Here is a 21,476-nt window from a genome sequence, read left to right on the forward strand (position 1 = left end):
ATTATGCATTACTGACAAGAATGAGCTTTGAGCAAATGTGATGCACACATACATGTCTGATGCTAATATTGTGCACGGCGTGTTGCTGCCGTGCACTAGAGGGCACTACAAACACATGTTGTCTCATGACAAACAGCATCATAACCTTAATGGCTTTAGTATGAAGCATTAGAACCACAGGAGGTGGCAATACTGTTTATTACTTTCATATTTGTTTTGAACATTAATGACACCCACAGGGAGCTCCTGCAATATTACAGATGCACAGTGTTATGAGTCAAAGAGGACTAGGCGTTTGATTAATATAACTGATTATCATTTAATACTCCACAGACAAAAACATCCTCAGCACACACATATACAATAACACAGAGTTACAGCTTTATTATCACACATTCAGACTGTTTCTTTGTGTTAAAGTTAAAAAAATGAAGCAAAACCACAAGGTATCATTACGAATGGCCTGTCTTTTCAATTTTATATATCAGCCCAGTTGCATTCCACTTAATGCACATATTGCATTATGTACTTTTCATTGATAAATAATATATTATGATTGCAAACCCACCTTTAAATTCCTGTGGACTATGTTGAGGGAGTGAATGTACGCCACTGCTTCTAAGACCTGACGGATCACATTGGAGGCATCTCTCTCTGTGTAGTTCCCCTGGTCTAAGATCCAATCAAACACATCTCCACCTGTGGCCCTGTGACAAACACACAGTCACAAAAATAAATGAGAAAAAGCAGGGAGATCTGAATATGTTTGTAGAGTTTAATTCCCATTTAATCTTTATTTAATCAGCAGTAATGTTGCTTATTCACATTCAAGTTATGGATGGATTATGCCCTGGACCAATGGGCCAATATGTATGTGTGTGTGTGTGTGTAATAATACAAATCTTATAAAATTATATAAATATTATGAATGATCCATTAAAAATCAAAATCGGTTCTTGTTCTTTGGCTAGTCACCGAACATAAAACAATTAGTAAATTAGTATCACAGTGCTTTATTAGAAGTATTTTGGTTAACCATTATATAAAAAAAACCTGACCAAATTTGGTAATTAGCTGCAATCATGAAGAAAGTGTGCAGGTTTCAAATGTCATATTGTTTATGAATATATTATAATAAAAAATATGTATTAAAAATCTACATTTTAAATCAAATTTAAGACTAAATCTAAATCTATAAATTGAAATCTGGGTCAAAACATTTTAATAATACCTAAAGTGATAAACAATCTTAGAATATCTTATCAATATCTTGTTATATCAAAATATGTAATTCGACAACTTCATGTACATCTAATTCAGTATAACACTGACACACCATTGCCACCAAAATGATTTGCAGAAGGCTAGATTTACAACCAGCATCCTGCAAGCTAAATATAAGAGGACCTTTAAAATCTCAATGGAAATAGTAAATGACTAACTGTCCAGAAACTATATTTTCTATTATAGTCACTCATTACTGTAATCTTAATAGCTCTAATAGCATGTCAATGTCATTCATGCAAAAGCAGATGACAGGGTTTTAATAGATTTTAGCTCTAGCTAGATGTGGATATTTGCATGAGGAGCGGAGACAGAAGAAGTGCATTTTCTGGAGTGATGTTCTGATGTAGAGAGATGTGTCCTTGGCCTACTGAATGACACTGGTAAGGGAACATAACTGATCACAGCAAACGGAGGTCAGACTCACAGCTCTTGTATGATGAAGAACTCTTTCCTGGTCTCGAATGCATCAATCAGCTGCAGGATGTTTGGGTGTTTGACCCTGGAATAAACACATCACGGCAAAAAGCTGAATAGTTTCTTTATCTCACATTAAATAGAGAAAAGTGCTTCAAAGAGAGTTAGAAAAGACAGAAATAATCACACCAAGGGTGATGCATACAGCATCTCTTACCCTCTCCATCCTTAAAGGAGTAGTTCACCCTGCTACATTTACAATTTTGTGCTCCAGAGTTTAAAGAAAATTTGAGGTTTGAAATGACACGAGGGCAGAATTTTGATTTCTGGGTGAACTATCCCTTTAAATTTTTTTCTTTGTCCTCTCAGATCAGCACTCTCACAAAACCCTACATCATCTGTTGATGTTTTGAGTCACCACGTACATTTTCAAGATCATGATCTCGTTCTTGGCTGCCTTCCGCACTTTCCTGCCATCCTTCTTGAGGAATTTCTTGCACACATAGACCTTTTCCGTCTGTCGTTCCTTTACCAGGCACAGCTCGCAAAATTCTTTGCTGCAAAGAGAAATTATACTGAATGCTGCATTTTATGCTGTAATAAATACCCCTTATGGTTGTTCTCCCTTATTGGGAGAAATGTATCTTACATTAATGTTTAATGAGATCATGCATCTGTAATTGATGGATTGGCTTTCTTAAGGCTATAATGGCCAATATATGCACACTCACGCCTTGAGGACCTGTCCAATCTCGTATTTGTCAGTAATGTCTGACAGGCTGTTGTATGTCCGCCCATCTCGCAGAGCAAGGCACCCAAATGGCATGACAGCATCCACCTGTCCAGAGGAGAACAAACGTACACATACACATAAAGCCATCAATCTCAATAAAACTAATGTCATTCACTCTAGAGGAGCATGTGTCTTCACAAACTAGCCTCACCATGACAGGTCCCACACAGAAATTGCGAAATGCTATTGAATGCTGTTTCAACATGACTGAAAAGAGATTTAAAAAAATAAAAATAAACTTCAAAATTTTTGGAACATTAACTGGAAATATTGGACATTATTCATCCAATATGTGCAGAACAATTTCTGTGTAAAACATTCTTGTGAAACAATCCATTCTTCATAAATCGACCCATTGGACAGAATGTGACAACTTGCTACACAGAAATTCATTCTGCTTGTGTTTGATGAATAAGGCCCACTGATTATAAGACACTTACTGGAACAGGGGTGCAAAATAGAAAGAGTTTTTTATTTTTTATTTTCAACCAAGACTCAGTAAAAGGAGATATGTTTAGCCCTCAGAAAACTTTTTTAAGGAGGTCTGACTAAATATTATGAGATTTTTATTTTCTGTTCATTTTTGGTTAACAGTTCCTATTTTTTTCCAACCAACTCTTTTTAAATTTAGGGCATGTCTGAATATTGAATAAAATGCTGATTTGTGTGATTTCATAATATTCTAGCAAAAAAATTTAATAAACAAGTGAATAAATAAACAAATAAATACATTTCAAATTAGATGCCTTCTATAGGTCTCAAAAAAGTTGGCACGGGGACAACAAAGGGCTGAAAAAGCAAGAAATTTTGAAAAGATTCAGCTGGGCGAACATCTAGCAGCTAATTAAGTTAATTGACATCAGGTCTGTAACATGATTACCTATAAAAGGGATGTCTTAGAGAGGCAGAGTCTCTCAGAAGTAATGATGGGCAGAGGCTCTCCAATCTGTGAAAGACTGCGTAAAAAGATTGTGGAATGCTTTAAAAACAACGTTCCTCAATGTCAAATTGCAAAGGCTTTGCAAATCTCATCATCTACAGTGCATAACATCATCAAAAGATTCAGAGAAACTGGAGAAATCTCTGTGTGTAAGGGACAAGGCTGTTGGATACTTTGTTGGATGCCCGTGGACTTCGGGCCCTCAGACGACACCGCATCACTCATCGGCATGATTCTGTCATTGACATTACTAAATGGGCCCAGGAATACTTCCAGAAACCACTGCCGGTAAACACAATCCGCCGTGCCATCTACAGATGCCAACTAAAGCATTTATGCAAAAAGGAAGCCATATGTGAACATGGCGCCATCGTGTCCTGTGGGCCAAGGCTCATTTAAAATGAACTGCTTCAAAGTGGAAAAATGTTCTATGGTCAGACGAGTCCAAATTTGGCATTCCTGTTGGAAATCCGTGTCCTCCGGGCTAAAGAGGAGGGAGACCTTCCAGCGTGTCATCAGCGTTCAGTTCAAAAGCCAGCATCTCTGATGGTATGGGGGTGCATACGGTATGGGCAGCTTGCATGTTTTGGAAGGCACTATGAATGCTGAAAGGTATATAAAGCAACATATGCTCCCCTCCAGACGATGCGTATTTCAGCAGGACAATGCAAAACCCATACTGCAGCTATTACAACAGCATGGCTTCATAGTAGAAGAGTCCGGGTGCTGAATTGGCCTGCCTACAGTCCAGATCTTTCACCTATAGACAACATTTGGCGCATCGTTAAACGAAAAATACTTCAAAGATGACCACGAACTCTTCAGCATCTGGAAACTTATATCAGGCAAGAATGGGACCAAATTCCAACACCAAAACTCCAGAAACTCATAACCTCGATGCCCAGACGTCTTCAAACTGTTTTGAAAAGAAGACCTGTAGCAGGCATCAAATTTGAAATGAGCTCATTTTGTGCATAAAATTGTAAAATTTCTCAGTTTAAACATTAGTTATGTCATCTATGTTCTATTGTGAATAAAATATATGTGAATATTGGCTTGTGTGATTTGAAAGTCTTTTAGTTTTCATTTTATTCAAATTTAAAAAAAAACATCCCAACATTTCCGGAATTCAGGTTGTAAAATGGATAATGTATCAGGGCTATAAGTTACAGGTTTGCAGATTTTGCCTAGATTAAGCTGTCACTCACTAGTGACTAGCTAGTATGGGACCAAATGTTATAGTTAATAATAAACATATAATCACCATGCTTTTCTCCCTATTAAAAAAGCGACTTCACATAAAATTGTCAAATACACACACACGTGCATACATATTTTATATATATGTGTGTGTGTATACATAGATATATGCATATATACATGAAAAGATAATAGTTTATAGTAACAGAAAACTGTTATCACTCCAAAGAACACAATTTGCATAATAAAATTGTATCCATTTGTGAAAAGGTGTCATATAGAAAAAGGTCTAAATGCTGCTTGAAGAAACGGAAACCACTCTTTGTGTTAGATTCTGAAGAATTATCTGATGTATTACACAATGACAGGATCAGAAATATAATGCTCAAGTGACAATAATTCAACAGATGGTTGAGAGGACATGTTTGTCTGTGAGGAGAAAAAGAAGATCTTTAAGACTGATGGTATCAGTGAGGAAGAGCGTGTTGAGAGTGACAGCATCTTTATCAGAAGAGAGAGCGCTGGTCTGTTAGCTGTGTAATCCAGCTCCGGCTCCTGCCCCTAATCCCTAATCCCTCACATGGATCCATGCAAGGGAGGGGTCGGGATACAGTAGAGGAGGTCGGGAACAAGAGAAATATTACATAACCAGAACACTGTGTAGGACTATACTGATTTCACGCTGAATATCTGATATGAAGCGATGAACTGGAATATTGCAATATCTGTTTTATCTGCTTAGAAAAGGAAGTGAAGAAATTAAAACCATCGAGGCACTTCCATGCTTGTGCTTGACAGCTGTTCATCCTACAGCAAAGTCAACATGGCATGGTACTTCTGAGATATCATGTTTGTTATATTTGCATAGCTATTTCTGTTCCCTTCCTTCTGGTACCACACAAACAACCCCATAACAGTCAATTAAAATGAAATTGTGCCACGATGATTTGTATGTGACAGGCCTTTTAGAACATTCCGCATTTAAATAAATAAAACATGACACCCAAAAAACATGTTACAAGAGCGCCCGGTTAGTCATGAGGCTTGTGTCTAAATTAAGATGTAGTCAAGATGAGAACAATGCTGTGGTGTTGTAAATTTTGACTTGATAATATTTCATGTGCAGGTCGCAACAATAACAAAAACATGCGCATTCATGAGTAGAATATAAGAAACTCCAATGGACAGATTTTTTTTAGAAAGCAAATGAAAAGTAGGGCTATTTTCGAAATCGACTAATTTCCTGGATCGGATGCTTTTGGGTTAACTTAACCTCAGTCAGACACTTTTCTTAAGGGTCCTTTACATAATATGTCTTCTTGTGTTCAAATTTAACTAGATGGGGCACAACAGAATGAAACAGAACACATGGCTCTCCAGACGTGTTTCAAAAAGTGAAACTATTTTTAACTTGACATGCTATCTTAAAAATGCAACACTCATGTCAGAGCTGTGGCACAGAGGGTAGTGCGTTGCTTCTGAAATATAAAAGGGCTGAAGAGCTTGTGGGGTTCGAGTTTGGCTCAGACCAAATCCCCCTCTCTCTCTGTACATGGCACAATATTCAAAAGCAGTAGTCACTTTTGCAAGAGGGTTTTATTGCGTGCAGGAGCAAAATACAATTCTAGAATAACAAATAGATATTTATTTACAAAAATAAATTACAATTTTAAACAAATAATTAAATTAGAAGCATGCTTAAATACTTTCATAACAAATATTTATTTATAATAAATGCTTCTATAATAATACAATATAACTTTAAATAAAATATATAGATTGATATTAACATATTTAATATAATTTTTAATTAAAGACTTTTAACTTTTTTAAAATTAACAATATGTAATAATGAGCGAATTCATCATAAAACAATCTTTTGTGAACCAGGTTGCCTTACCCTAAATTACAACATCAAGCCTATAATAATTATTCATATTTTAGAGTTATCAGGACAAATTTCCCAAGAAACTGCATACTTTCATAATTCGTCCATGTTTATGAAATATCTGTAAATAGGGATGTAATGATTCACTCAACTCACGATGGGAAACAATTCACAATACTGATTTTCATGATACGATTTTATCACTCTCAATTCTTTAAATTTAAAATTTAAAGCAAAAACAGTGGTCTGACTTCAAATTTGTGAAATTAGGCTACATAAAACATACGTGAACAACAAAAACAGCAGACGTGCTGGACGAGACGCAAATTCAATCTCTTCCAGCAGGTGGCGCATATGGAACAGCGGCAATATAGTGTTTGCTTGCTTGCCACTGTAAACAAAGCAGCGCTGCGCTTATAAACACTACTTCAGTAAGCATTATACAGAGACAAGATCGAAGGAAACTGCCATCAAAACAGCCAGAAACATACATTCATATAAACCCCCACCCCAAACTATATCGCGACTTGTTTAACATTGCAACCGACTGGAACCGTCATACATTTTTATCAATTTTCTACCAGCTCGGGTGCATCGCTACATCCCTATCTGTAAATAAAGGAAAGAAAACTACTACTCTATTAAGTGGAAATAGCTTAAAGCCACAACAACTGAATCTCTAAACCAGTTACTAGTTTGGTCTATTTGTTTACAAATAGTTTGCACCATTATCTGATATAAATAGCAGTCATTAAGTCTAACATTAGCATTGCCAAATTTTTCTAACATTATTTTGAAACTACAGATTTCAACAAAGTCAGAACAATAACAGCATTGGCAGCAACTTAACTTAAGACCTCATTCATTTTTATTAAATGGGAGAGTTTCGATGTTGTTATCATCTGTAACTATCTACACAGCGGTGTGGCTCAAACCATCAAATTCATCCACGCAGAATAGCATTGCCGAAGCTCATGTTATGCCCAAAACAATGTTCCTCAGCAAGAGTTTTGTAGTCTTATGCCTCAGCCACTAGAGGGCCAAAAGTCACACAGTGTAGCTTTTTTTAAAAGAAAAAATATAAATAAGACTAGTCATTGGAGGATGACTAGCTGACGACTGTGGCCCATCTGTAATGCAGAGGAAGTTATACGTTTTGAGCCAGAGCTGCTATTTCCCTCCTACAGGCACTTTTTAACACTCTTTTCATATGGCATGAACATGCTGACAAGATATATTCACAACAAGCGTGGATTCCCTCCGGAGATGGATGCAAATACAGAAGGTGACATGCTTACATTAGGGTAGTGATGTGCACGTTTTGATGGGAACCTTGCACTGGAATGACGAATCACATCTGACAGCTCTCGCTCATTAGTTGCACTCAATGCAAGCGTGTGCTCTGTGTTACAGGACTCAGGTGCAGCGTAAACACGCACTGAACCACACATCCTTCTCTCTGCGGTGCGGAAAAAGTCAATCTTGTTGAGAAGACTTTGTTAATGTTCCATTATGGGACGCGTTGGGATGAAGGATTACTGTCTGACAGCGTGTGATTTCTCAGATCGGTTCTGGCAAAAATGTATGTCGTTTTAATTGGGGTCCATGCATATTCATAATGGCTATTTTTGCACACGCCCACGCCTTACATACACACACCCATCTTTGGGTCCAAAATTAGCATTCGAACATTCTCCCAGCTCGCAGAAGGCAACGCGTCCACCGGAGACAGAGTTCAAGAAAAATACGAAGACAAAGACAAGGCAGCGACAAAGGGCTCGAGGGGTGCCTTCTACAAAGACTAGCTTGCAACAGATGCCTCCCTCCATCATTAAAGACCATGAGACCCTCAACCATCAGCCTTTCCCAAGATGCTTCACTGTAAAGCTGTGCTTTTCTCTCTCCTGTCTGTACTGCTCTTATTAAAGCAATGAATCTTCATCTCTAGAGACACACACATTAAACACCAGATCCAATCCCACAGGATGGATGAGAGGAGCTGTGCTGTTCTCCAAACACATCTGAACCCAAACCCACACACACTCACGCGCGTGCAAGCAAGCACACACACCGCCTCACAATCCAGCACAGCAACAAGTTCAAAAGTCACAGCATGGAGCATAGAAGTTTGATGTCCTCCCTTCTTCCCCTTGCTTAATCTGGTGCTAAATTATAGCGTGCAGTCCCGCGTTCATGTCCACCTCTCACAGACAAACACCATAATCATTATCATCCTGCTGGGTTTATTATGCATTTGGTGTTCTGAAACAGAATTTTGGCACCGCTAGGCGCAATATTTGCCAGAGCCTCGGCTCAAGCCTCAGATGTAACGAAAATATTGAGAAAATACTCATCCGAGTTAGTAAAGCAAATATTCTGCCTTCAGTTCAGCTTCTTTGTTACAATTACATGTCATGTTTTGGTACTGTATCACAGAGCATTGTATGGGAAATGTAAACAGAACACCATTTACACTTGTGACAGATCAGAAGTAGTGATTTTTCTTCCGTACTGTGACATACATCCAGGTGAAATGAATTATTAAAAAGAAAAGAACTCAGGGACTCAGTTCAAATCAACTTGGTTGCTGATTGGATAGAGGCAAATCTGAATGCAAGCTTAAGAAAGGGTGTACTGTAAGAAAGGGGCGGGGTTTATATGGAAGAAATGATTGGAGAAGTCCAGACATATGTCACGAGGTCTGACATTTCACCGGAAGATATAGTATTTCAAGGTCAAAGCATTTTGAAAAAAAAAAGAAAATTGACAAATTGTTCACAATGGATGAATCGTTTACGACAAAAATCTAAATTTATTCTGAATCGTTTTGTGAACTGAATCAAATGATTCCATCAAAATATCTGACTCGAATAATTAGTTCATGAATTGGACATTGAAATGTCTCTCATGAGCATGCCTTAAAGAACTGGGGTGGATATTTGTTGGTGAAGAGTAGACTTAAATTTCAGTCTGTTCCTCACACATAATCATGATACGACATCAGAAGACTTGGAATATAGTTCATGAGTCGTATGACTTTTATGATACCTTTATGGGCTTTTTTTGTCCTTTTGAAGCTTGAAACTCCAGTTCTCCATTTATTTTTTAATTTCCTGAAAAAGAGTGAGTGACTAGAACATTCTTCAAAATGTTATTCTTCTACTGTTATTACATACAATACTTCTCTGGTTTGCCTGACATCAAAATGATACGGATCATGTCCCAAGTTTTACATTTTAGACTTTTTTTCTGCTTTATCAAGATGCAGAAACACACTGACCTCTATCAGTCTGACCACCTGTGAACAGATCACCTGAGACAGATCTTAATACCAAGTGTAAACACAGCTTCAGGTTCATTTTTAAGTTACCAACCCATAACTTGGTCTGACTCCAAAATCAATAGCATGTCCAACTTTACTAGTGGATTCTTGGAATGGACTTTGGCATGAATGTAAATGGAGCAGTGTTAACCCCACCCAGGCTGTGTGAGTCCAGCTGGGTTGCTGCTTGGAGCAGCTGGATGCTCCACAGATCAGTAGAGGGAGGAGGGAAGGGCTCTCATTCACACACAAGATGCTCATCCAAACTGTCTGCTCCTCAGGAGGGAGGCTCAGAAATCTGGAGCTGATGCAAAAGGACAGCTTCCATACAGGAAGGGCAGTGTAGGCCTGGATTAAATCAATCTGTTTCCCTTCAGGTGGAATGCTATCAATTGACCAGGACTGATGCCGAGGATATGGATGTAGGTTTTGCCAGTTTCTGTAGGTTGTACATGTACGTGACTAGAATGAGTGCCTTATCCCTGCGTTTATGTGCACATAGGTGAAGACACAGGCAACACGAACAGGGAGGAGAATATATTGAAAAGAATTGGGAGAATGGACCATTTGTGACATACACAAATGTTTAGCAGGGAGGGAGGAGATCTGAATGAGGAAATATTCAACAGGACAATAGAGGAAGGTGAGGACTGAAGGTTAGAAAGCACGGTCACGTCACTGTGACTGGCTGATTACACGGTCAAAAGCAGGGATATTTCACCCAAAAATGGAAATTTTGTCATCATTTACTCACTCTCATTTTGTTCCAAACCTGACGTCTGTGGGGAAAAAAGAAGATCATTTGAGAAATGGTTCAACTGTACCATAAAATGAAAGACAATGGGGTAAAAAAAAAAAACACTGATTTGCACTAAATTTCGTTGAATATACCAAAAAGTTATTTTTAGCACAGCAGAACAGTCAAACAGATTTAGAATGACATGGGGACATAATTTACATTTTTAATTTGGTTTTGATACTTTTATTTTTTTATAATGAATTTGGCATGCAAAAGGACTTGTATTGCAAATATCAATTTCACTATTACATGCGTTCCCGAGAATCAAATCCATAACATTGGAATTGTTATAAGCATGTTTGACTGTTCAAACTATAGTGAACATACTATTTAAATACATTTTTATTTGAATAATTAACATAAATAAATAAAAATACTGTCCTACAAAAAAAGCTGCTCCTTATGTCTTTTAAGTGAAAAACTGCATCACGGAGCTTGAAAAAACCTCTACCACATGCCACTGACATGTTTGTCATACTCAAGTGGGAAGGGAAAGAAATCTAAAACGAAAACTCCAAATGTACTGTAAAAATCGGTTCAATGATTCATGAGAAATGTTAAAGTATCCATAATGGTATTTTGAGACTCGTGTAGGCAGAGGAGAGGAACTCATTGTGTTAAAAGACCGCAGGTACAACATGACTGTGGGAGGACAGATTTTATTCATTAGAAAGACAGAAACCATCAAAGCTTTTATTCGTCTTCCTGTCTGAGTCTTCACTCAGATCCTATTGTCTTTAATATTAAGTGGAATCGTTACCTGTGATGACACAAATTGATTTCATTGTGGTTTTGCCACAATATAATGAGGGACTCCTGCTGCTCGCTGTAGTCTCTTATGCCTCTGAGAAGCCAATGCAAATGTTGCATTTCCTTTTTTAAGCCGTTTGCCTGCTCGCTGCATGAGCGAACCCTTCGCCCAATTATAATCAGCGATCTCCACATAGTTCATAGTTCCCTCATCACTGAACTGTCTGCAAGCAACAACAGAGCAGAAAATAATTTACACCCGTCTTTTTAATAAGCAAACTTAGCTCAGTGCGCCAATGTAAATTTACAACATCAGTCTGCTGGAGGAAAGCCGGGTGTATTTATTTATTTTTTGTCAGAATTATGGACATATTATAAAACCAAGCTCCAAAACAAATGCAAATGAAGCCTTGTAAATGGATTTCTATGAAATGATGCTCACACCACATAGAAACCCAGAGCTGCAAACGGGTCCCGCTTCTTTGCGGCGAAACACATTTTTTAAGTTACATTAAACCCATTAGCGAAAATCAAATATAACCGAAGACATTTAAAGCTAGAAGACGGGTTTCTCGCTGGTCCAGTGCAGCAGGAGATGCGACTATTGCTCCGGTTTGCTATATAACGAGTTTTTAAAGCATGCTGGCAGCAGTGGTAAAAGGGCCCTTCATGAGACCCTTCTTTCAGCAATTCTGCTGCTTTTTTAACACGGATGCCTGTGTCCTAGCGGAGTCTAAATGAGGTCCCTGGGGTCTCACACAGCCGGGGCCACATACAAGACATCCGCATCATTACCTTTCTCTGTCTCCCTACAGGCTGTTCTTCAGCTATAGATACTTTATATCTCCCAGTGGGGAGACAGTGGAGCTAAAACAGGAGCTGGTGTGTGTAACCTTTGGTCAATAGACACCTGCGGATAAAAGCGGCGACTGACTGAAGCAAAAATCAATTTGACGAGCGACGAACAGCTATAGTCCAAAACTGAGATACAAACACAGGAAGGATAGCAGAAGAATAAAACATTATGCCTCATTCTTGTTTGATGATGGATTGGCAGATTTCCGTTTGATGGATCGAGAAAAACGAACAAAACAGGTTGTGATAGAGAGTTGGGAGGGTAAATGTGCATTCGCTTGCTGTCGTTTATGAATTATGCATTAGCATTGAGTGGATTACCACGGAAAGGCAATGCGGTAACTCACGCTTAAATGCAGTAATGAGAAAAAGATACACTTGCTTACCAACTAACTGTGACTTTAATTCAGCATTATGCACAGACCTTTGGCTTGCTCAGTGTTTTGGTCTGAGATGCGCTTACTCAAGTGAGCATACACACAACACGCCCCTACACACACACACACACACACACACACACACTTTCAGACAGACACATGGTCACTGATGGTTTGAAAGTCTAATGATTATGTTAGTAAGAGGGGGATTTGTGCGACCCAGAAATTAAAACCACCCACAGTCACTATATCCAAATTTTCAGCAGCATGATGAGTGTAATAATGGGGTCAGATCATACATTTTTAATGATTATTTTTTCCCTCTTAGGTTCACTATGTTAAGCTTTCCTACACCAAAAACAGTGGTATCTTGACATTTCATTTTTGTCCCAAGCAAAAAACTGTTTATAGTAATGCATTTTTTTGTGACGTCTAAGACAAACACACAGCACCTGACTAAACGTTAACGGCAATGACAATGACTGCAGAAGTTTGGCCTCTCTATCGCCATCTGTGGCTTATACATAAATCGCAAGATACTAGTGAAGTTTTTTTTTTATGGCACTTGTGTTTGACATTTTATTAGTTCATGCGAATCTGTCGTTTAGTTTAGTATACCAAAAGTACAATTGCAGGGTATTTTTAAATATGTAAATGTATTTGTAGTACACTTAGCATGAAATAAATGTATTTCAAATACATTTTAGTGTATTTATTTTTCACTACGGTAAGGCGAGAACACAGATTTAAAGACGTTTTTTTTTTTTAAGTAATTGTCAGTATGGGAATTGTTAAATTCATTGTGCAAACGTAAAGTATTAAACATTATTTTTTTTAATGTAATTGAAATAATACAATCTAAATATTAGATGAAAAACCTAAAATTTAATTTAAACTAAATAATTCCAATTGTGGCTTTAGCAGCTAAATGAAATAAAATGTTATATTTAATAATAAAACGTTACATAAAAAGTTGAAGTACTAAAATTATATATTAAAACTTAAACTGAAATAAAGATAAATTAAATGTATAAAGAAATATTTAGAAAAAATTAAAACAAAATGACAAAAACGTGAAAAATTCAAAATATTACTTTAACACCATTTCTAACTGCAGTAACAAACTGAAAATAAACTGGAAAATTATTTTCTGTCATGTTTGACAGCCTGCCATGCTGTTGACAGCGCTTAAACTGTTTTTACCCAAAATATTCATTTTTAATGGGCCATATTTTGCGTCTATGTAAATGCCCATTTCAAATGTGACATGAGTAACAATGCTTACTTATGGGTTTTGGGTTTGCTGTCAGGTCTAATATAGTTGTTTTAGGCAATAACAGCCTTGCATTACATTCCGACAGGTTCACAAAACAAACCTCACTGAAATGTGTCGCACAAACTGTAAAGGTCAGATTGATTCGATCAGGCACCTTGTTAAATGAAGGTTTCTGGTTCAGTGTAAGTTAAGCTCTTTTGGAAACATTGGTGACATACTGTCAATTATCACTGAAAATAATTTAGACCCATTTTACAAGCTGAGGGACGAGTAAAAAATGTTTGTGGTAATCAACAGTATGCCACAAATGCTGTTGATAAAACTGAACTTGTTAAACCCGGATCATTCCTTTAAAAATAAACCTCACCTACACGTTTTTAACGTTATACAAGGCCGCATGTGCTACCCTACAGCAAGGAACAGCTTGCACACCCGTAAAAACAGAAAGGTGGTACTTCCACCTTGAATTGCTAAGATCGAAGAAAAATGCAGAATTTATGTACATGTCAGGGAACATAATCTGATTATTTTTTAATATAGTTGATTACACTAAATTCATATAAATACTGCATTCAAATTTCTAGATCCAGAGAAATTTAGCATCACATCACTTACTCACGGATCCACTGCAGAGAATGGGTGCCGTCTGAGTGAGAGTTCAAACGTCACAATAATTCACAAGTAATATTGTAATAAACAAATTCATCATTATGACATTTTTAACATAAAACTATCCATAATTTTCCAGTGAAATATTCATCTTGTCTTAATTAGAAGAGAAATATGCACAGATCAGGTACTGTTTACAAGCGAAAACAGTCCAAAAAAGTCAGTAGATTTTGATGTGAGAGGACAATAGGAGATGGACTTTTTCACAGAAGGAAACGTTACTAAAGATTATGGATTAGTATTTTGGCCAGAAAGCTAAAATGCCTTGATGTTGAATTTGTTTCACGCAGCTTTTCACTTCACAAAATGTTAACTGATGGAATAGAGTCATGTGGGTTGCTTTTGTGATGTTTTTATCAGCTGTTTGGACTCTCATTTTGACGGCACCCATTCACTGCAGAGGATCCATTGGTGAGGAAGTGATGTAATGCTAAATTTCTCCAAATCTGTCCAATGAAGAAACAAACTCATCCACATCTTGAATGGCATAAGGGTGAATACATTTATTATTTTAGGAGGAAATATTACTTTAAATAAATGGGCTTGTCTGCTGATAAATTCAGTGGTGGAAAGGAAGAATTTATGGTGTAATAATTATTGATTTGATTTTAAGAACCTTCCAAGGTGCATAATGTTTAGGTTGATTGATAATTGCACATGTGCAAGTAAAATTATGCACAACCCTCACCTATAGACATTCACATGCATTATAACTCTCTCTCTCACACACACACACACACACACACACACACACACACACATCCTTCTGGCGCTTTCTTTCACCAGCTGTGATGCTAAACTAACATTGCAGACTGTTCAAGATTCTGTTTGAAAAATGCCTCCGCTACTCCACTCTCTACTACTTTATTATTTTCATGTAAAATGAACTATTACAGAAGCTGTGGTATATTCTTTTCCCCTCAAACCCCAATTGATGATTGTACTCTAAACGTTTGGTCTCCACACTATATCTCTCTATTATCATGAAGCTTTGATCCTTTACACTATTGTTAATTTACCCAGCTCCCCTTCTTCCTGCTCAGCCTCTGTTTTCAAATAAGAAAGTGGAAAGAACACACATGAAGAGAAAAGCGAATAAAGGACACAACCTGGGATGATACAATTTTCAGATTTAAATCAGCAATGGACAAAGGCTTTGTGTTGAACGTTGTTATACAAGCCAAATTTGGCAACAGAAATGAAGAGCATCTGTTATGCACACAGCCAATTAAAAAACTGTTATGTCATTCATTGTTTGTCACAATCACAAAAAAAAAAAAAAAGTTAAATTAAACGAAAAGAATTGCAGAAATACTTTAAAACACCCACAAATTAGTTCGCAGGTCAAGTACTCCATATGCCAGGCATATAACATCAAAATCCAGCTGTAAACTGACCATCTGCAATACCGTGAGCCTCAGGCTTGTTTCCTATGGAAGTGACACATCTGCACATGCACTTTTACACTCACCCATACTCAACTCATTCCACTTTAGGATCCTGGTTTTAGACATAGCAGCTTACCACTGAAAAGGTGATTTAAAAAACAGAGACTCTACCACCTTTCTACTTAGAAATGTAGCAATGAATGTTTGCAATTTAATTGAAATTTAAAACAGCTACATATTTATATCTTTAAAACAATAATTACAAATAATATTTCTTATACGTGCAGCCATTTGTAGGTTATAAATAATTTTTTAAAAAACATGTCATATGACCATTAATCAACATCGGAGAATCATTAAAATGCGAATGTGTAATTATTAACTTGAAATCTCAGGTAATAATGAGATAAATATTTTTTGTGTAAGGGATTCAAAAAAAGTTAGAGAACTCCTGGTGTGCAGTTTGACTGGACACACGGATTTGGCGTCAATAACAATAACAAACAACAATGACAAATGTTAATAAGCCTATTCATTTTGCTATCCGATCAGAACAGACTCGTGACCCATTTCACCAAATTAGAACCACTGCTTTAATCTTCATTAATCAGACCTTCCTATCAGAAGGGTCTTCAAGCTAATGAAGACCTTGGCAACAAACAAGAGTAATGGGTCCACTGAGGAAGTAAACTCAACAAACTTTTAAGCTGCTAATGCAACATTAAAGTTACTGTGAATAAAAAAAAAAAAAAGGCTTCGTGGTAGTTTAATGAGGACATTGCATGAAACTACTGCAGCTGATGAAATAAAAATATTGTTTTTTCATAACGTGAGGTGAATCTGGGATATGGGAGATATGAGTGTGAGAAACAGCGTTGCGCGCCCATGTGAGTGCAGCCATGTCTTCGGAGGAGAATTAGGTCAGCTGGGCTCCTGGGAGAATCAGAGGGAAAAAGAGAGAGAAAGAGCAAGAACAAGCGAGTGAAACAGAGAAGACAGCGGGGATAAGGGATGGAGTGAACAAAGTAGAAGGTTAAAAGTGAAGGATGAAGGAGAGAGAGAGAAAAAAAACACCCGAAATGATTTAAGTGGATGGTACCAAGTGAAAAACAGCTCTGCATCAGTGCAATGCTTGTTGTTTTAAATGCTTTGACTTCAAGTCTCCACACAACAGTAAAAAAACAAACAAAAAAAACATGTACACTGCAAAAAATGATTCATAGATCAAGTAAATAATGCATTAAATAATAATGAAAAAAATTACCAATGGTATGCTTTTTACCAATGGTATGTTTTTCGTTTTTTTTCCCTGTTTACTTTTAACTAAGAAGGAACACAAGTTTAAATGCTAGCTTTTCTATCATGATGTTTTCTGTTGTCAATCTCAAAGCATTTGAGTTTGATTTATGCTTTTATTTACCTGTTTTTAAGATCAAATAGCCCTAACATGATAAAACGATAAAATCTTTGTAATATGTCCCATGCACCCTCTTTCAAGCATGCACTGGGATATACATAATCAATATGGTTGTATTTACCATTTGCCATTTTTATTTACACTATTGATGATTTTGTCTGCACATTTAGAAATTAGTTGTCTTGTATGCCAGGATTAGTTTTCTTATGATCCAGTCTCCTGTATCATTTATGACTGATTTTAAATCATGTGAACTTTACATTACATTCAGTCAAGATATTTACTTAAAATACCAACGCAAATGAATTCAACTCTTAAAAAGACATGTAGTCTATTGCCTTGAATGTTTTATTCATTGAAGTTATTAAAACCTCATTTTTACAGCATAAACTGTGAAAGTGTCTATACAAACTGAAATGATGTAGAGATGCTTATGTGAAACATTCAAAAGATGAAGCATCATCGAGAAAAATCCCACATAACTGCACTAAAGTTTACACAAGAGATGTCCGTGATGTCTTTCTAAAGCCAACCACAGATCTTGTGCACGTCACAACATCTCCTCAGCTCAAATCTCAAGATACAGGGATGTGTCCCTCCATCCCCCCTTCAGTTATTCTAAAACACAGTTTCATCTCCCGCTCTGTACTGTAGGGCTTGACACTGTACTGGTGTAATTAGTTAGTGGCTGGAATAGATGTATGAAATATTAAGGGACTTCCAATGGGACCAAACTTCAAATGAAAATTTTGCTGGCCTTCTGGAAATGTGCCAAGCAGGAAAACTGGAAATATGTACTAAAATAACTGGGAAATGTGTATGCATGTGTCCTTGGGCGTGCACTGGGACATACATAATTAATAAGGCTGTACTGACCATTTGCCAGTTTTATTGTTGCTGAATTTGTTGTCACATTCAGAAATGTATTGTCTTGTATGCCAGGATTAATTTTCTTACAGTTTCTTGTATGGTTATTTATGGCAGATTTTAAATCATGAGAATTTTAAAATACTACACTACACTACACTAAAAATAAAGGTTCCAAAACCATGTTTTAGCAGGGATTTATTCATTTGATTTGCAAAACCCAAATCAAATGAATAAATAAAACAAATAAAACAAACCTCAAACAAGCTGAGCCTTTGCCTGTGCCCTGCCCATTTAAAATGAGAGGCAATCACTGTATTTTAATCACAATCCAAACAAAGATGCTGCATACATTCAGCATGAACAGGTTTTAATCTAAATTAGACTGTGTAATTGACAAATCTGAAATAGTTTTGGGAAACTATACTACGTAAAATATATCTGAACAAAACAAAAACAGCAGACGGGTAGAATGAGAATGCAAATTCACTCTCTGACAGCAGGTGGCGCTTATAGAAAAGCCGCAATATAGTGTTTCCTTTTTTTTTCCAGGTTGACGCTGTAAACAAGGCAGAGCTGCACTTATAAATACTACTTTAATAAGCATTATACAGAGGCAAGATGAAAAGAAAATACCATCTAAACTAAATTCAAATAAACTTCCACCCCCCAACTGTATCGCGATTCATTCACATCTCAATTTGAATCGTCGCAAATTTGTATCGATTTCTTTTTTATCCAGCTCAGGGGGCATCGTTACATTCTGTTACGACCCGGGGTAGCACCTGTTCCCTAAACAGGATCTGTTCTCCTTTAGGTGGCGTTTTGAGTTCTGGTTTGTGTGTGTTTTCTTTTGTCTGTTTGCAGGGTGGCAATGAGTGGCAGGTGCAGTAGATTTCAGATGATGAGTGGACTGATATAAGGATCTCTGTCCTACAGTGTGGGGCCCTCATTTGGAGCTCGACTTCTCTCCAGCACCAGACTTTGAGCCTTCTTTAATTGTTTTCTTTTCTCTTCCCCTTTTGGGGTTTATTTTTAGTTTAATTTACTTTAATAAATGTTTATTTTGAGTTAACTGATTTTGTGCGTTGCCTCCCCATTATTGTTTCGCTGACCTGAGCCTGGTAGTTTGTAACAATTCCTATTATGTGGACATTTTGTCTCATCAAATTTGATTAGGGACTGCAAACTCGGGTAACACCTGACTTATTTTGCTGTATATTTAACAATGCGGGATATTTAACTATCAAGACTGAGGTTCAAATTAAGATGCAATTAACTGGAAAATGTATATTTTAGCCTCCTTAAACATGGTACTTGACAGTGAATAGAAAATGGATAACAGGATAATACTAATAACTATAAACAGGCTGCCAAATTCAGTTCATGCACCAGATTTCCTCAGCTGCACTCAGATTTATCCAGACTGTCTGCCACTCAAAGGGTAAACCTTGTGAGCGTTAAAAAAATGTATGAATTTAAAATATGTATGATTAAAATCATCAATATATTAACAGAAAGTAACATTAAATATAAAAGGCAGTCAACTTCAGCACTTCAAATCCAAACTCTGTTTTACAGATGAATGTTTTTAGAGAAGTGACATGTTGCGAGGGTGTAACGAAGGGACACGTCCTCTACTAAAGGCATCAGCTTCAGAGATCGAAGACCAGGGAAGCTGCACGAAAGCACCAGAGCGGGAAAATGAAAGGGGGGGAGAGAGAACAGAAAGGCAAGTGTAAAATATTCAGCAGTGAAATCCGTTCCCTGGTGAATCGAGAGCTAATGATTGAAATGAAGATAATGGTGGCCACGTTACGAAAACTCTCAGTGTCATTTATCCTCTTTGTGCCCGCAGACTGAAATTAACCATAGGGCTGAAAAATTTCCCACACTATCACACAGGGTACTTAACAACTCATTAACTTGTTGTAATACAGATTCTGATGTTTGTCTTGTTAAAAGATAGCTACGTTATGAAATGCTCACCACAACAGTTCTGCTATAGCTCATATGCAAATTAGCACAGTGAAGAAAAACACATTGACTGGAAGTCAGAAGTGGCGACCAAAGAGGAAAGTGAATCAGCAGGCCAAAGTCACTGGAAAGTGCCCATCTGGAGAGTTTGGCTAAAGCCGCCTGTCACATCAACACACAAAAACTCACAGCGCTAACAGATTAGCAGTTAGCATCATCTCCTATACTCTAACCTAACGCACACTGGTTACAAAGCAGCCAAATATAAGACCTAGGGGTGACGATTCAGAGTTTCAACTAGGTAGATTATCTAAAATCAGGTCAGAGAAAGACATCGCAGGCTCATTTCCCTTTACTTCCAATTGTATTCGCTTGATACTCCAATAAAGTGTTGCATAACACCTCTCCTCTCTGTCAGTACTGTAGTAGTCAATCGTCTCAGTCTCGTACGTATCTAGAACATTAGCTTAGACATCAAAGGTTTGGTTATTTAAAGCACACCCAGAGAGGGACAGCGTGTAGAAGTGTGTTGAGGGGTGAATGAGTCTTAAACTGAATACATTAACAACCGAGCGTATGTGTGCGCATGACTGTGCGTGTGCGTATGATGCTACAGCAGTTGACTTGCTATCACGGATGGGTAAATGTTTTTGAAGAGAGAAGTTGCTTGGGAAAGACAGCAGAAAGGAGGACAGGAGAAGGAGGGAAAACACAATGATCAAAAACAAGGAGACAAGAGGCCAAAGGGCAGAACACGAAGAACGTCTGTAGGAGGACAGAACACATGAGTCAGATTGTGAAAATGTTGAAACAATACATTGACTGTTCACAGCTATATTAAAACATCAGTCATTTCTTTTTTTACAGCTGGAAGAAAATCATTATGCACTATAAGGAAACTGCCTTGATTTTCAACGTTAAAGGGATAGTTCACCCAAAAATGAAAATTGATGTTTATCTGCTTACCCCAAGGGCATCCAAGATGTAGATGACTTTGTTTCTTCAGTAGAACACAAACAAAGTTTTTTAACTCAAACCAGCAGATCGCAGATTTATAAGTGCATTACCACCACCTATCTCTCAAATGGACCATTGACACTCTATCTACAATCTCAATTAGGAGTGTCAATGGTCCATTTGAGAGATAGGTGGCAGTAATGCACATATAAGTCTGCGATCCGCCGTAAAGCAAGAAGAAGAAGACGACTCCTCAGGCGCCGGCAGCTGTGGACGCACTCAGGACAGTTGGACATTGCG

General features: G+C 37.3%; 1 protein-coding gene across 1 annotated transcript in view; it reads right to left on the reverse strand.

Annotated features, from left to right (window-relative positions):
* camkvl (CaM kinase-like vesicle-associated, like) overlaps window positions 1-21,476 on the reverse strand; it is a 41,235-nt gene that overhangs the window by 5,011 nt on the left and 14,748 nt on the right. The window contains exons 2-5 of the mRNA XM_058764235.1: window positions 2,433-2,539; window positions 2,127-2,258; window positions 1,712-1,786; window positions 569-707 (exon numbers count right to left, since the gene is read on the reverse strand). Coding sequence (XP_058620218.1) covers window positions 569-707; window positions 1,712-1,786; window positions 2,127-2,258; window positions 2,433-2,527 — 441 coding nt within the window. The 5' untranslated portion in view covers window positions 2,528-2,539. The remainder of the gene's footprint in view (window positions 1-568; window positions 708-1,711; window positions 1,787-2,126; window positions 2,259-2,432; window positions 2,540-21,476) is intronic.

The sequence above is a fragment of the Onychostoma macrolepis genome, chromosome 23 (assembly GCF_012432095.1).
Source record: "Onychostoma macrolepis isolate SWU-2019 chromosome 23, ASM1243209v1, whole genome shotgun sequence".
In the NCBI taxonomy this organism is placed as follows: domain Eukaryota; kingdom Metazoa; phylum Chordata; class Actinopteri; order Cypriniformes; family Cyprinidae; genus Onychostoma; species Onychostoma macrolepis.